Source organism: Gossypium hirsutum, chromosome D02 (genome assembly GCF_007990345.1).
Source record: "Gossypium hirsutum isolate 1008001.06 chromosome D02, Gossypium_hirsutum_v2.1, whole genome shotgun sequence".
Lineage (NCBI taxonomy): Eukaryota > Viridiplantae > Streptophyta > Magnoliopsida > Malvales > Malvaceae > Gossypium > Gossypium hirsutum.
The window spans coordinates 63,689,314-63,707,230 of NC_053438.1; the positions used below are offsets into that span (position 1 = coordinate 63,689,314).

Below are 17,917 nucleotides of genomic sequence, written 5' to 3' on the forward strand. Positions count from 1 at the left end.
TCTAACATAGTTTAAAAGTTTTTCTTTTGACCACATATTATTGTTAACAAATATAATCATAGATTGTGCCCAATCATGTATGATTTTTTCATAGTCTGCTCTGCTATAAGAATATTAGTTAAATCTAAATATATACCTCCTTGAACAACATTTCTTTTGTTTAGATATCTATTCTGTGGGACTAGTTGAGTAGATGATTCTCTTAAATTTTCAGATTTTATTTCATTTGTAGCAATATTTCAGTTTGATTACCAAAAATCCTAGTTGTATTTTCAACTAGTTCATAGCTTAGCTTTATTAAAAGATCTTAAATAATCATCTCTTTGAAGATCTGGCTCTATTTTTCTTCTACCATAAGGATCTGTTTGATCAATATCCATTTATTATGGTATTTCTATATTTTCTTCATCATCTGCTGAAGTATATACCAATCTACATTTTATCATGCTGAACCAACCACACTTCATTTGGTTTACTTTGAAATTAACCTACAATGCCATTTTGACATGTATAGTATTACTATTCCTCACAAGGATTAACATGATGTCATAACCATCCATTAACATTTCACAATCTAGATAACAATTCAAACAAATATAATATCAACTATAAAGCTGTTGTTCCAACAACCCATTTTGCAATCCATTATATATGCTAGAAAATAAAAAATAATAATTGACTATTGAATTACCATTAGATGACTGCCAGAGCCTCTCACGAACTCCAAAAACCAAATCATGCCCCTTTCCCTGTTTTACTCAAATGAAAGCATGCTTTTTTACCCAGTGAATACCCAGCAATGCCAATCACTGTCCCAGTAATAAGTAGACTAGATATCTTCAGCTTCGGACACTTGAACTGAATCCTGCTACTAACATATGCACATGTCCACCTCAGAAAGAAAGGCACCCAAGTTTTATGGAACCTCTGAACAGAAAATTCCTACAGGATTCAATTGAGCACACTAGGTCGGATAACGAAACATTCTATCCCAATAGCCAATTTATGATAAAATGCAAAACCTGAATGAGCCCCAGAAGAAAATATATAATTAAATATCACTAGTTAATTTCTATCATCAGATAATGAAACTGGTTTAGATCTCACATGAATTCATAATTGCATGTAAAATGTACTAGTTTTCAGGATCTCCTTAGCTATGTGAATCAGAGAAGCTGCATGTATAAGAAAGCCATCCAACAGAGAAGGTTGGTAGGTGAGTGGTGGTCCAATGTTAAAGCTTTCCAGAGTTCGGTTCAAAAGCAACCACAAGGCTCTCAAATGCAACCAGACTGCCAATGAAGTTTTCCATAGAGAAGCCCTGCATTTTCTCACAGTAAAGGTTCCAGTTCGTCTCAATAATGTAAAAACACTGGAATGCTTTGTCCTAACAATTTTAAATCTGAAAGGAATATCTAATTTTAAGTACCATAGGTCCCTCAGGCACATGCTACTTCAAAACACATACTAATCATTTGAAGCTACATAATCCACACTCATCAATACATAGCTATGGTGATAATGGACAACCAACCTAATTATCTAGTATCAATAATCTATAATATAATACATTCTTAGTTCCAGTGACTAGTTAAATCTTTCCTTACATACACTTACGTTGAAAAATTTTTGTATTGACAACAGTTTTACTTGTTATTTCTAAATTATCATTTCAAATATCTTTATTGTAAATATCAATAAATATTATCCAATTCGTAAAGAAGAATTCTAATTGCATCGAAGACAAATGGAAACACTCAACTTGATATAAAAGTACAAGAAACCCAAGACTTACCAATGTGAAAAATATCACTCCACACTCTTCAAGTATAAACCCAATACTAACAACCAAAAGAGAGGTACTTAACCAGTGTGACAAAACACCACCCCAACAGTTCCCTGACATGTAAGGGGGCTAAAAACCGAGAAAGGGCTGACCATATTACAAACTCATAAGAGGCAACAAGAACAAAATCACCTTGGGCTCTAATACCATGTTAAACTTCTAGTGTAAAACCAATTGGCTTTATATGGAGAGACCCAACGTAGAATCTACGACCATACGAAATCTAATGAGAGATAACAGAACACAATACCAACTAATATAGGAAAATAATCATTTAAAAGCATGCTTGAGAAAATATTCAACTATCTAATCGTGGTGTCAAGTTTCCAGCAATTTCAGATGGAACTTCTAAAAATGTTTCAACTAGTATTTCAGCATAAAGCATGCTGGAGATTCATGTATAACTATGGACCTGAAAAGTGCTGTTAAAATATGTAATTGATCTAACATTTTCCTAATCCATACGAGTACAAGTTGACCAATTTCAGTTACTTTGATTTGATTTTATATGACATTAATAATCAAACAAAAATTTTAAAGAACAATACATGCTAGATATGAGGAAAATGACGAGTAGAGACTCAGTGCAGTTTTATAAAAACATGCAATCGATTATAAGCACAGACAAATATTTTATCCCAACATTTGGTAAATAATACCTTTGGTAGCTTCTTTTGCTGGTCTAGATGATCCACATGTAGCCTGACATTTGATGCAGCAGCAGTCCATAAATTGCGGTCTACCCCAGAATACACATTAGCAACTATGTCAAACAATGTCTCTGCTCCATTTTCTATGGCTTGCAAAATGCTTTCTTCTCTACTCCTTCGGTTCCTGATAAGAAGGAATTTCTCTGTCAAGAAAAATTCTACGTTGTTTGCAATTCCATGATGCTAGAGAATCATATTGTCCATTAAAAATTATTAATGGCACCATATATACTGTTGTACAACAAACAAAATGAGGTTTGATATATATATACATACTTATCATTTCTCAAAATTGCATAACTTAGTGTAAGTACCTATGAATGATATTACCAAAATAAAACATAAAACTTGAAAAGATAAACAGAAATGAGAAATGCTAATTGTCAATTGTCAATTGTTTAGCTATAACAAGAGATTTTCTAGGGTCCCAAGACAGATTTCCAAATAATTCGGGTAAAGAAGTAGTAGCTTCATACTTGAGATATCCACAAAGCATGTTCTTTGGCCACAGGTTGACTCTCCCATGCATGGGGATCAGGGTATGTGGTGAAAGCTCCAAAAATTTGTAACTTGTTTGGAAGTATTCCTACATAAAAAGTAGAAATTTCTTTTAGGAACAATGTTATACAAAAAGGCTCAAGTAAGTAGAAAAAAAGCCCCTATACTCTAAACAACTCCTGAGCTATTCTACATTTCTTAAGCCCCTATACTCTTGTAGTAACAAGATGAGCCATTTCTTCCATTTGTACCCAAATAACTTCCTATTTCAAACAAAAGATCGATTTATATTTTGGGCTTATTTGTGCTATGTTACTCCAACTTTTCATCTTCCCTAAAATACAGGTATTCAACACCCATACCCAACACATATTCGGACGTAGATATGAGCGTATAGTTCTCCAAATATATAGAAAAGCTTAGACAAAATTGAGCATACATGCATACCCAAGTCCATGTAACATAGTATTTGAGTACAAATAAAAAGGTAAAGGGTTTTTCTATGTAAATGTCGTGGAGGTTAGGGTTTTACTCAGGTCCAAATTAAACCCAACTGACTTAAGTTTCAATATATAATAAGCAACCCCTGTTTCTCCACAGTTAGCACTGTTCCCTTTCCCCAACTGCTATCAGCACCATTCAAGCCATGATGTTGCATTAAGAAAACTGAGATAGAACCATTTCTTTTATGTTGAAGAAAATAAAATCTGCACGGCAAGATTGAGCTAATAACATAGATAGTAGCAGAAGCCATACAAAAAGATTTGATGCTAAAAGAAGCAAAACAGAAGTAACTTCAGAAAGAATGCATTTATTATATGCCAACAATCAACTTGGTTATGGTCTTGGTTCAGAAAATAAAATTCTACTATTACACTCTCAATATGCCTTTCATGTTCTCCCATAACATTTAAATTAAAAAACAATTAAAGAAAAACTTTACCTAATGTTTAGTTAAATGATAGGAAACAAGAACTGAATAAATAAAGCTTATTGAATTTAGCCACTGAAATAGTATGCCAAAAAAAGAAATACTATGGCTTTTAAATGCACTTACAGTCATGTTTCCACCAGAAGTAATGTCCAGAGCAGCACTTCCTTGACTGTAACAAACCAACAGGCATATTAACAAGGGAGTTCCATGAATACAATAAGAAATAAGAATAGAAAAGCTTATATTATTTATTTAGGTTCAAAATCAAGTCATCTTTCATGGGTTCATCTTTCAAGACACAAACTTCTGCAACCCATTGTACAATAGGAACTTAAGTGAATAATCCATATATTTAACATGCTAAAAACCTTTAAAAGCTACAGACCAATCTCAAACCATAGGTTTTAAATCATCTTCATTCATGGGATTGGATGGGCATAAGTCCCCACAACATAAAGTTCACATCCAGTCTGACGGAACTGCTCTGTTCATTAAGCAAGATTAAATTTTTTGAAACATATTCTGATTAATGAAAAATCAAAGTTGCCAAAAGGTTGCCTCCACAACTATTTCTTTAAGTAAATTAACAAAAACTTACGACGTCATCACCTGCTAGAATATATTTTAAGCTAATACATGTATATAAGTATTAAGTTTTAATTATTAATGAATGTAGGATTTGTTTGCTTAAGATGGATCTAAAAGTTTTGCTATTTGACAATTTTAATACTGAATCCTAGTTGCTAAACAATTTTAACATATGGATCTCTTTTAATCTTCAAACCTTTGCAAAAGACCCTTTTTGTAGAACCTTGTTTTAACATCTACTATAGCAAATTTATTCACAATTCAACAAGTAAAAGTTTTTTATATCTCTTTCTTTTTTCTCCCTTTACTTTTGTAATTTCATGAGCTTGTCTCACTCCAACATCCCAATGGCTAGATGACTTTAGGACTTTCATCTTGAATGACAGCCTTAAGTTCAAGCTTAGTAAGGGAACGGAGCTTATTGAGAGGAAAGAGGTATAAACCTATAGTATGTAGCCTAAGGCCTAATGGACTCATCATTTACAAAAATAAATTTCATGAAAGTAAAATTTCCAGTCATATATGATTTTGACATTATAATGAGACAAACTTCTAAATTTCTTGAGATTAATCAATTTTATTAATTGTATTAAAATATATGAATGAATAGTAATAATAAGCTTTTGTTTCCAAGTAATCTTTTTGCCTCTAGTTTCTAATAATAAAAAAAGTATACTAACATGGAGAGTGAAAGAAAGATCTCTAAAACTATATTGAAGTTGTCTCAAAACAAATTAATCTATGGTTTTATACAACTCAAATGCTATACAGATAAAATATAAATATACAATTTTTTGGATTCAGCATTTGCAATTAACAATCTAATTGTATATTTTTGAACTTTTAAATTTTTATAGCAAACAATTTTTAAAGCACAAATACAACGTGCAAATTTCAGCACTTATTTTTCAGTTTTGAGTCCCAATTTTATCAAAAACAACCTTAGTTTAATCAAGAAGAAGATAAATCTTTCTTTCTACCAAAGTAAATATATGCAAACACTCGTCTCACCAATGTCAATATGCATATCTGATTGCAAACACTCATCTCACCAATGTCAATATGCACATCTGATTGCAAATACTCATCTCACCAATGTCAATATGCATATCTGTTACAAACACTCATCTCACCAGTGTCAATATGCATATCTGTTGCAAACACTCATCTCACCAATGTCAATATGCATATCTGTTGCAAACACTCGTCTCACCAATGTCAATATGCATATCTGATAGCAAACACTAGAGTTATGTAAATCGTACTTTTCATGCACAAACATATAAAGCATCTTCTTTTAGATTCTTTTATTATTCTATACAATTATACAAGAATTTTCGACAAAGTCTTACCCCACACAATGGTCGCCCACAATTAATGAGTTAGTACTAACATCAAGCAATGCCATGTGGCTATCTGTATGTCCCTGAATTAAGAAGAATAATTTTGTTAGATCCAGATAAAAGAGAAAGTTGCATATCCAAATTTCATATAAGAGATCAAAAAAATTAGTGATCATAAAGAAGAGGGGCATTTGCTGTATTATAAGTGAACATGTAATCATTTAGTGAAGATGATATACAGATAAACTAGCCAAGCACTGCACTGATAATTATGCATTCTTATTATGTTGTTTTGCAGATGCCATATTAGTTGATAAACACCTTTATGATCTTGGAATTGTCAACCAGGAATTGCACCTTGGGCTTCCTAATACTTGGTAAACAAATGTTACGTGTCAATATGTTGGGAAAGGTCATTAATTTGGGTTCTTTAATTAAGGCTTGGATTACGCTCCTATTTTTTTCCTTAAGTTTCTTGATTATGTTTTTATTTCAGTTTATTTATTTTCCTTTGAAGAAAACGTTTCCTCTTTATGCAATAAGCATGGTCCTTATTTAAAGGGACATATGAAATAATAAAAGGCTAAGCAGAATTTCTATCAAAAACCTTAAAGAGGTTTGCATCTCTCTAAGGAGTCTTAAGGTTTCAATCTCCATTTAATGAGATGAACTATCAATCCCAAAATCATGAATGTAAGAATGTGGCATCAAAGCCAACAATCCTCAACAATGGCAAAACAATGGTTGACAGAGTGGAGAGCAGAAATACGCAAAAAACTCGAGCATGTGCAAACAAAGAACACATATTAGGTCATACATTGTAGCATATTCACAAAAGTATTGCTAAAACCAAAACCAATTGTTTGATCAAATGTGTCAAGGAATAGACAAAACAATTGCCAGTAAATAGGTTAGTAGCGGTATAATTAATACGAAGGTAAACCCTCTAACTGAACAAAACCAAACCATGGCACCTTCTACCTATCTCTCTACCTTATCCTATGCATCAAACCCTCCTAAACCCATCTCGACAAAAACCGTGGTAGTCATAACCAACTCCACTTCCTTATCTTATTCATTAGCCCTTTATAAACTCATATACAACAAGTCATCTTTTTTCTTTAAACCTGATCCAAAAAACCTTCTACTCCATTATTCACCCCAAGCCTCACAATCAAACTCAATTACCATCAATTGAAATCCAACCACAAACTAAGCTTTCATCCACCCGCCCTGACCTAAACTTGTCATCCACCCAAATGACTTAAGCCCTAGCTCTACCATGCCACCTAGCCATCTACCTATCGTCCAGAGACACCAAACTCTACTCAAACCCTATATTGATAGTCCAATTGGAAGAATTAGAGCTTCCATTGAGTTTGAGAGGAAGCTGGGACACAGGATTAAATTGAACCAAGATGCTTGAAGGAGTTGGAGGAGCGTTGGCATTAGTTACAACTTGAGCCATGAAGGAATGAATAGAAGAGTGAGCAAAGAACAAATAACGATCTTGAAGATTTGATGGAAAAGAAAGATTATTCACTCGGTTAGAGAAAATTGGCTTGTGATACCATAAAGAGGTTTTGAGTGAGAAGCCAAAAACTGATGATTTTGCTAATGAATTTAGTTACCTATTTATACAAGAAGTAAAAGCAAATAACAAAAATAATACTAAGAAAAAAGAAATTTAAATAAGAATTCACAAAAATTAAATACAAGGACAAATTAAATTTAAACAAAAGGGTGAAATAAATTTAAACTAAACTAAAGGAATTGGTCTTCAGTACAATGCGTATCTTGTTGAGAATAGGAATTCTTTTTCTTATCAATTAACTCAAGTATTTACATGGATATATATAGACAACTATGTTGAACTACTTAAGGAAATACAATCTTCACAAGAAATAGAATCAATAAAATCCCAATACTTTTAGCCTTAAGAAATCAGATCAGCCTTGATTAACAAGCCTGTCAATAGTCAATGGTCAACATATCTTCAATACAATTTGATTATGATTTTATTTCCTAGGACTTGCTTATTAGTTTAAATAAATTTTCCTAATAAATTAAGATAGTTTGCTGTTATATTTTTGCTTTCTTAGAATGGTAAACCTCTATTTAAAAGGAAAATTATTAATGAATAAAAAAAGTTTAAAGTGTCAGTACATTAAGGTAGACAACTCCCTTAGAGTTCTGCAGGATGGACAAAAATAAGAATCAAACTAAAGGCAAAGACTCTAATCAATTTTGAACCCCTAGCAGTTCAAGTTCTAAGGTTTCAATCACCCTTTAATGAGCTAGAAGGTTTTGGTCTCCATTTGATGAGTTAAACTATCAATCCCAAAATCACAAATGTAACAACTCCATAATAGAGTACAACTAATATAGAAGCTCCTGGCTTTAAGTTCTAAGTATTCCCTACTTGAGAATATCAATGAAGTTTTTCCATAAATCTCATTCAAAGTTTAACTCGAACAACATGAGGATAAGTAATGCACAAGGTTAACTTTCAAGAAAATTACTACGTCACAACTTCAAAAATATGTTCCCCATTATTTTTTCCTATCTTGCAATCTGTCTGTTTAGGTAGGACCAGGCCACAATGTCTAGACTAGAGTGCAACCTAATCATTTAATCAAAAAGAACAGAATGAACAATTTGTAAGAGATCAAGAGTTATAAGAAAAATACTGGAGCAAAAATGACAGTCAATCTGTGACCACCAACTAAAATGTCTTCTTCTCCAGAAACTGAGGTATAACCAAGAGACCAGTCACCTGTCAACATATGACCACAACTAAGCCATGAAACAAAGAATCTCGAGGTATGTCAAGTTTATGAGTAACATTATGAAAAACTATTTAATAGGGTATATACTTGTTTCAGTCATGCAATGAATCATCAGGCTTGGATGAGGCATTTACCTACTAATACGCCTCGCAAGTTAAAGAAAGAAAAATATCCTCAGTAGCCTTTTGTTGTGAATCCATAATTAAAGGAAAGTAAACTTAAGAGTTGTGCCTCCCTTTTTAACTAGTAGGGTTAGCAGATAGGCTATAGAAACAAAATGATAAGAACTCAAATATAAACACCATTTCTGACCTTTTCCAATGCGACGCATAGTATTTTCATGCGCTAGCAGTGTAGCATTAGGATTGCATTTTTGGATAATTGAAAGACCTGAGAAAAACCATAAACCAATATATTCAGTATAGACTTTTCATGACAGCAAAGCAAATGGACCATATTATGCATCTAAAAAAGTAATTATAATCATTAATATACAACTAAGAGCACGTTACTTTGGAAGAATAATCTCAGTTGGCATGGAAATCGTAAGGGGTAGCCTGAAGTATATAACATTTTGAAAAAAACATGAAAATATGGTTCCAAATTAGGGTGAGCAAAAAATCAATTAGCCAATTAAACTAAAGTGAACCGAACTGAAACCTTGTTCTAAGCATAACTATTCCAGACATAGTTATTCTCAAACAACGGTTGTTCTGAACAACAACTATTCCAAACAACAGTTGTTTTTCCGGAAGAGATATTAAGTGAAGCAACATTGCTATCTGTTCTGAGTTAAACTTTGTTATTAACCTTAAAAGCGCAATTTCCTAAAACATAATTTTATCATATCTGGAAAGAGATAAATGTTAGTAGCCAAAACTGAGTATCTACAATAAGCCAATTACTTAAAAGGCTCACTACTTCCCTATTCAAAGCTCGATACTAGATATTAGAAGATAGGTTTCTACCTATCTATAAGTCCAAGAAATTTGTTCCCACAAGATCATGATCATATCAACCTCACTATTCGTTAAACAGCCTGAACATATCAACCCTAAATCCTACATTGATCAAGGATGATTGTTCTTTTCTCCCATGAAAATAATGAAAATTTAGTAAAAACAGCCCAAACAAATGGGAGACTTAATCATGAGCCATAAGTTAAAAAGCTCCCAATAATCTACAAATAGCAAGCTGGTCGATTCAAAATTTCCCCATTTATTATCATTTTTTACAATATAACCTGAATGAACAAATGCCCTAGTGCCAATTAGATTGGAAATAAGATATATTAGTTAACAAAGCAAACTCATCACTAATAGGTAGTAATACAAGATTTTCCTTCATGATAGTACACTAACATCTAAATTATTAAGGTAATAATGGGATGAATTCCATGAAATATACAAGGCCTGGCAAAGGAATTATAAGTCATAATTATGGAATTCTTATGCATAAATTCATGTTCCAGAAAACGTTTTTGTTGAGTATTGTCAAGACAAGACATTGACAAGACAAGAGACTAGTACATGTTACCTTCTTACTTGTGAAGTAAAGAACAGATCTCTTAGGTTAAAATATGGGGATACTTGGGAGAACAAGTAGGCACTTGTTTGGGAAACAAGTTCATCGAACATGACCCATTTTGAGAACTTCACTCAGTGGAGTCATCCAGGTGTCTGTGGAAAATGTTCTCATGTGACAGTTGTGTAACTAGCACTCTGACGTGCGAGATATCATGTCATCTTATATGAGTATTCTCATATTTCAACTCATCACAAATGGGTCCCAAGAAAGGATGCCTAAGGTAAGATGTTTGGAGCATGGCATGAATCATAGTGAAGTTAAATTGAGTCACATACAGTAAAATAAACTTGTCGCAAATGAAAGGTTAAATTTGAAGCTAAAAATTCGAAAACTTCAATTTCGAAAATTTGATGACAAGTTTTGAATAAAATCCATATATGTTTAAAATTAAACAAAGTGGACAGGGTTAATTGGATAAGATAATCTCTCAATTAAGAATGGATGAGATTCATAAATGATTAAGATAATGTGTTGATTTATACAAAAAGAATAAGATAATGTATTGTTTCATACATTCATGAAAGTCCTAATTAAGACATGGGTACGATGATCTCCTAACTATTACATACTATGTCCTGACCAAATTTCTTTTAAATGTTCAAATAGAGAAAAAACTTCTCACTTTGGTAGAATTTGATCAACCAAATTTGGCTTTCTCAAAAATGACTAAATTGAAATTACAAAATTGTCGTCTTGATTTCCAAGTCCCAGTTTGAGAATTGGAACTTAACTAAACCTCTAACTCTTGTGATTGACAATATAAATCAAGCTATTCAGATTTTATATAGACTGTGAAAAGTCGAACAGAAATCAGGCTCTGAAATCCAAAGAAAAATCAGTGAAGACATTGCTTACTTGGGTGTTCGATTTTGGCTAGCCTTTAGAAGGATAAAAGATTGAATTTACTTGCTACATTAAAGGACTAGATTAATTTATTCATCTGATAAATAAATCAAAGAGAATTAATCCTAATTATATTGCCTTGGCCGAACCTATAGCTATATGAGGATGAATTCATTTAAACAGTTTAAAGTTAAATTAAACACTAGGAGTCCAAAGGTAACTGTTGTGCTTCAATATTGGAGTTTTAACACTAGTAACACAAGTAAATCCTTTATTAACTTTTAGAAAAAAAAATATTTATTAACAACTTCTAGTTTGCTTGATAATTATTTATATCCAAGACAAAGCTGCAATAGGCATTCTAAGCCCTAGCTGCCCTTGTCTAAGCCTCCAGGCCTCATTTGTTTCACATTAACTGAAACCCATAAGCCATTACAACTCTATTCAGTCAAAATGTGAAACCAAAGAACATAACTTTTGTTTGTGATTGTCGATCGTACAACTAGCATTAGAAAAACCCCAAGACTCATGAAGGCTCCAGCAATCATCCATGTAGAGCACCACTGGAGGCAACACACTAGGGCTGCTTGTGACGTAGGAGAAATCCCGAGGAGACCAACCACGTTCAATATTTATTTTTATATTTAAAATTAAAAATTATTATTCATTTTTCATGTTTGTAGATTAAAATCAATTAAGAATCTTTCTTTGTGAGAAACAGCCGAATCAAAGGTGAAAATTAAAACAAGATAAAAAAGGGGAAAAAATGACAAAACTGACCAAAGGGACTGACACCACAGCACCACAATGGGCACTATAGCACTGCAATGGGCATTGTTGCACCAAAATTTCAGCAGAGCCAGCACTGCAACGCTGTTCTGGCACTGCGATGCTGGATCAATTTAGCCTCAGGGTTTCCTTTGTTCAACCCCCCCAACTTGGCCTTCTACTCTAACCTTTGGCACTTATTTTGAGAATTTTTAGGGCAGAAAATAAGTATATTTAAGAAAGATAAACCTAGGTTTAATGAGGTAATTAGATAGATGAAAAATGTTAAATAATGCAAAAATCACATAATATCAGATAGAAATACTTTGTGAAACTGACCTTCAACATGATCAAGATGATGATGAGTAACAAAGACAATTAACTTTTCAGGCAAGCAAGCTATGATCTGCTTGAGCTGGTCAAACGAAACAATAATGTCAATATCATGTTGAGTTATAAGTAAAACATGCCAAAATGAAAACTACACAGTTAGATAACCATAAACAAAAAGAAAATCATATAAATTTCTAAGGTGTTGATAAAAGTTTACTGTTTTATAATGATATGGACTAGGTACTGAGCTAAACAAAGATTCACACCTTTATATGATCGTCTTCTTTTCCCATTTTACTTGAGTATCTAGCCTTTAATTTGTTTTTGACAAAAGAGAAAAAGTAATTGCTATAGAAATATTCCATTCATATGTGAAAATGCTCCCATACTATAAAGTGTGAAACTGATGCCACCTATATTGTAATGCACAGACTTTCCTTTCATGATCAAACTAGGAAACTGAACATTATGTAATCACTCTCAAGTTGCTTCTGTAAAAATAACTTCTATATTGAACCGAAAGACCAGTTAAATTGACATCTCACAATTCCCAGAGAAGCTGCAAGCTCACTTAGAGGTTACTGCTTTTATTGAGAGATAAACTACGAAATCCAGCAAAGAATCCTCTTTAAAGTAATTCATGGATAAGCACACCTTTTTTGTTTTCAAGGAAGTGAGGTGTTAACTTGGACAACATACTCAAACTATAACTCTGACATAGCAGAATGCAGCTCATAATGAAATTAGTTTGTTCAAGGAAGCACGGGAAAACTCATGCTAACAAATAGGTTTTTCATACCTCTTCATGGTACTCATGTCGGCATCCTGGATCCACAATCAATGCATCTCCATGAGCAACAAAGCTGCAATCCCCAACTGTATCTGAAACTTGTTTAGGTGCAAATATTACCAAGTTCGTTGTAAGGAAGGGCTTCCTTGTTTTACTTCGCATAGGTAGAATTACAACTCCAGGAGGATACTCCTGAAAGAATAAATCTCAGTCCACAAAGACATTTTAATGCTAAATTCTAAATTCAAGTAATCACAACAATTAAAAATGTCAATCCTTTTTCTCCAAGTAAAATAAGATGGACAATCTTAAGCCAAATCCTATTTTATATGTATATGTGTACATAAAGGTATACATATATGTATACGTATACACATATGCATATAATATATATATGTTCCAAGACGCAAGCATTAAGAAAGGATTCCTATGGAGACTTAATGAAAGATGTTAAAAAAAACGAGGCTGACAGCCTTTACATTCATAAAGGAATTCTTCCTTAAAAATTCCAGAAATTATGACGAATACACGTCATACAATCAATAAAAACTCTGATAAAGGGCAACCCAAAATGTATGCACATAGATGAGAAATAAATCAATTTTTATTTCTAGGATGATGTACATAGCAGAGAATAAACAACTCCATTCATAGTCTTATAGACTTATATTGTTACAAGCGCTAGGAACTACCTGTATCTAGCAACACACTAGCAGTTAAACATCAATTCTGTACACTTCAAATTCGTACTTGCTAAAAGTGTATTATAAGTTGAAAATTATGAAAAGACGTGCCCAGAAAAGCAGACCTTAAACTTCCAGAAAAACTCTTCAAGCCAACTGGACATCAGAGGCTAAAAATCTGCAATCTTAAAAGTAGTACTTAAAGATTCTTTGCCAATAGAATCTTCATTTGCTAGAAGTAGGCAGTGGACTTTCATATTCATATTTTCACTTTGAAAAATTAAGAAGCACAGCCTAATCATCTCTCCAGTAACTCGCCTTTCTGGAGCAAACTTCATCGAAGCATGAAAACAAAGAGATGGATTTCTAATAATAGGGAATTAAGAATCAATCCACTGCCCTTAGAAGTTATACTTTCATAAAATTTGGTCATAAACACCCCTAAAATTGTTAATGTCTAGACCACATTCTTCCTTATGGCTAATGCAGCATGCAGTGATAGATCATTATCAGTTAGTCACTCGAAAGACAGCAAACCTGATAACGCAACGTGGGTGGTAATGTCCGTGCAGCTGACTGCAATGAGTCATTTATAAGAGCAAAAACTACCAAAGGCCCTACACGATCACTACAAGGTTTCACCTCCAGAAGCCAGGTAAGACAGCTTTCAGTAGACATCCACTTACACAGCCCTGAACAAGTAATGGAGCATTTCTAACAATAAGTTGCTTGTGCTACAGCATATTCTGGTGACAGAATCAACAAAATCATAACCCATAGGGTTTGAACAATAACATTCTAATAAGCTATGAAGCACAGACACAGACACACAATACGGGTACAACACGATACAGAACAGGGTCACCACTGCCACTCTAGCCGCTGTCAATGGTGTCGAAATATTGTAAAATACCCTCATTATATCTCTCTGAACTTCCTAATCACATGCACCAGATTAGAGTCTAGAAAATCTTAACGATAAAGTCTAGATCTAGGTTTCAAACAGAGATTTTCTATCACTATTATGATGTTTTCAACTATTTTCAACCACCAAAATCCCGTGTCCTTGTGTGTCTTGCCGTATCTGATTTTTTTATTTTTTTCCGTATTTTGATGTGTCCGGTAGGTATTCTGGCATGTCCATGTCGGATAACGTGTTGAGATAGGTACGAGGGACTTTCCGGCGTGTGTCCGGGCTTCATAGCTAATAAGCTTTTGGTAACAATTAAAGATAAAACCTGCCCTCTTTTTGGCGAGCCCCAATTTGATCAATATTACAACTTTAACAAACTCTCACCTGAAGCCCTTTGTAGATCAAGTTAATCTATGAATTAAAAATCTCCACTTTATTTTTTCACCCAATAACTTCTCTTATGCATTTTTAGAAATAAGCATCGAGATTCTAGAAGAATTAGCCAATACAAATTTAAACCAACTATATTTAGCTTGATGAACGAGTGCAATAAACATACCTTGACAATTTTGATTTCCGTCCAACAAATTGCCCATAATAAACACAGTATTAACTGGAAACTCAGGCCCGAACTCAGCTTCCTCCACATACTTGAACAAACTCCACTCCCCTACATCATTCACCGTTAAACCCAATTTTTCCAGCACCTAGAAAGAATAACCAATTAACCACCATCAGATAACAGAAACTCGAAAATGAAATTATTTATTTAAAAAGGAAATAAAATTGACCCCAGTAAGAGCAAGTTGGACATCAAATTTAGTCAAATCAATGTTGTGAGAGGACTGGGCGCCCTGGATAACAATCCCAGAGTGGGAGTGATCGTGTTGAAGGTTGAGAAGCGTGGAAGGAAGGTCCCAGAGATCAGAATCCACATAAGAATCGTACTGGTCTTCGCTGAATTTAGGCGGTGGAGTTTGCTTAAGGAGGAGGAATTCAGCGTCGTTTGACGGGTTTTTGAGGATAACAGCAAGATTATGAGTAGCCATTTTTTTCCAACTTTTTTGGTTGTTAGAGAAATGAGAAGAAGGTTGAATACATAGTGAGGAAGGTGATTAAAACCTACAGCTTAAATGGTTGTCGGCGTAGGGTAGGCTGCGGCGGGTAGGTAAATTATTGATTAAGAATTAAATAAAATAAAAGTGCTGATACTGGTACTGAGACAGGGAGTTGATAGCTTAGTTGGCGGTTGATGACCAGGGACGGAACTACGTGGACAGACGAGGTAGGGATGCCACTGAAGCAGCGCCGGGTGGATGCTACACCACCATAATTAGTAGGCTTTGCTTCACTACTCGCTCTACAGTGAATGTTGATTTTTACTATTTATTTTTAAAATCAACTAAATAGTTAAATGTAATTCTTTAAAAAATATACATTATTTTTTTTAATAATTATATACATAAAAATAAAGTAATAATTTAATATAACATGCAATTATTATAATAGCTTCATACTCACGGCGTAAAGAAAAAATCTGCCCGTCTCAAAATTCACCCCTTATGGAGCGAAAATGGATGGCCTCCAAGTTTTTTGGGTTAAAATCCTTTTAGCTCCTGCCAATTTTAAAATTGCACCAAATTGATCCCTCGCTCCCTGACAATATCAAAATTAGACAAATTGAACCTTTCCTCTATTTTTTGCGGGGGTTAAATACCTCGTAGATCCCTTTCAATTTTAAAATTACACAAATTAGGCCATCTTCATTTTTTTTAATTTTGATGTAGGCTTATCAATTTGCCCTTCTTGATCGAATGGTTAAATTGATATACACTTTGTATAGCCCAATATTTGCCCAACCCGTCACAAAATTAAACCAACCCTAACCAAACCCAATTTAGCCCAACAGACTAAAACCCTAAGCCCAGCCCAAACCTAAACAATTTTCAGCAAAAAAAGAGAGGAGAAGAACCCTAGCCGCCGCCCCACCTTGGCCCGCCACTACCAGTTGTCTGCCACCAGCACACCCACTTGCCTCCACCACTCTATGCCTGCAAAAGAAGACAAAAAAGGACAGCAAAGAAAAACACCAAAAAATGAAATTCTTTGTTTTTTTTTTTTGGATTTTGGGCTATATAAAAGCCCTATGGTCATTGTAAAAGGGAGGAGGATTTTGATGTTTTTTTTTGGAGATTTCAAAGGGAAGAATCGGTTGTTTTTGGGGGACCCCTTTTTTTTCTTCTTCTCTCTTTCAATTTCCTAACCAAAAGCAAACAATTGATATCCGAAATACTACAATCTTAACATCAAAAGGCAGAGATTCGAACACCCAAAAATCAGTAAATCAATAAGTCAAAAATCAGAACCGGAAACCTAAGGTGGTTGTGAATCTATTCTTGTTTTGTCTTTTGTTCTATTTTCCCATATATATATACTAAAAAAATATAAAAATAACAATATAATATAAAAATAAAAAATAAAAAAATAAAAAAAAAATATTTTTTTTACCTTTTTCGGCCCCCGCGTGCGGTGGCCGGCGCCGGCGCCGGCGAGCCTCCGGTGGCCGTCCGGTGACCGGCCCCCTTGGCCGGATTTTCCTTCCCCCTCCCTTCTCTCTCCCTTCTTTCTTCCCTCTCTCTTTTTTTTTTTTCTTTCCCTCTCCCCAAATGATTTTTTGGTTAGTTTAGGCCTTATATAGCCCCCAAAACGACGTCGTTTTGGAGGCTACACTTAAGCCCCAAAACGACGTCGTTTTGGCCATGCCCGACCCATCCGACCCGACCCGCTAGAGGATCCGCGTGTTCTCATTTGAATGGGATATTTATGCGCGCAGTCCTTCCGCTTTTTCAGGGTTTTGCAATTAAGTCATTTTCTTTTTTCCAATTTGGCCCCATAATTTCTCGCGCTTTTTGATTTAGTCCCCGCTAATGTGCTGCGTTTTAATGGAATGGAATAATTGTTGTTTCGGTCCCCCTATGTTTTGTGCGCGCTCAAATAAGCCCATTTCTCTTCATTTCCTTTCACATTTGCCCCACAACTTTGTTTTTAATTCAATTTTAGTCCTTTTTTTCGTTTATTTTTATATCTTTATTAAATATCCTTGTTATTTTTATATTATTAGTATTATTAGTATTAGTATTATTATTATGTATTAGTATATATTTTTATTATGTACGTGTATACATATATATATATATATATTCATATTTAATATTTTTATTTCACTTTTATTCTAATATTTTATTAATCTTATGTTTGTTTCTTTTATATTCCAATGTTATCATTATTATTA

General features: G+C 33.8%; 1 protein-coding gene across 4 annotated transcripts; it reads right to left on the minus strand.

Moving 5' to 3' along the window:
• Positions 1-544: 544 nt before the first annotated feature.
• Positions 545-15,985, minus strand: LOC107909562 (uncharacterized). Of its 4 annotated transcripts, none has more exons than XR_005910514.1 (13): positions 15,417-15,985; positions 15,185-15,332; positions 14,250-14,404; positions 13,039-13,221; positions 12,246-12,321; positions 9,021-9,098; positions 8,610-8,695; positions 5,929-6,002; positions 4,112-4,157; positions 3,033-3,142; positions 2,506-2,680; positions 1,108-1,321; positions 545-1,022 (listed from the first exon to the last, which is right to left on the minus strand). XR_005910514.1 is itself a non-coding variant. In XM_041088979.1 (12 exons), exons 1-12 carry the CDS (start codon positions 15,672-15,674, stop codon positions 736-738), a joined length of 1,596 nt encoding a protein of 531 aa, XP_040944913.1. In that variant the 5' UTR covers positions 15,675-15,985; the 3' UTR covers positions 545-735. The 4 variants fall into 4 exon arrangements, 2 of the variants coding, with proteins under 2 accessions (XP_040944913.1, XP_040944914.1); XR_005910515.1 differs by having other exon boundaries at positions 803-942; XM_041088979.1 differs by lacking the exon at positions 1,108-1,321 and having other exon boundaries at positions 545-942.
• Positions 15,986-17,917: the final 1,932 nt, after the last annotated feature.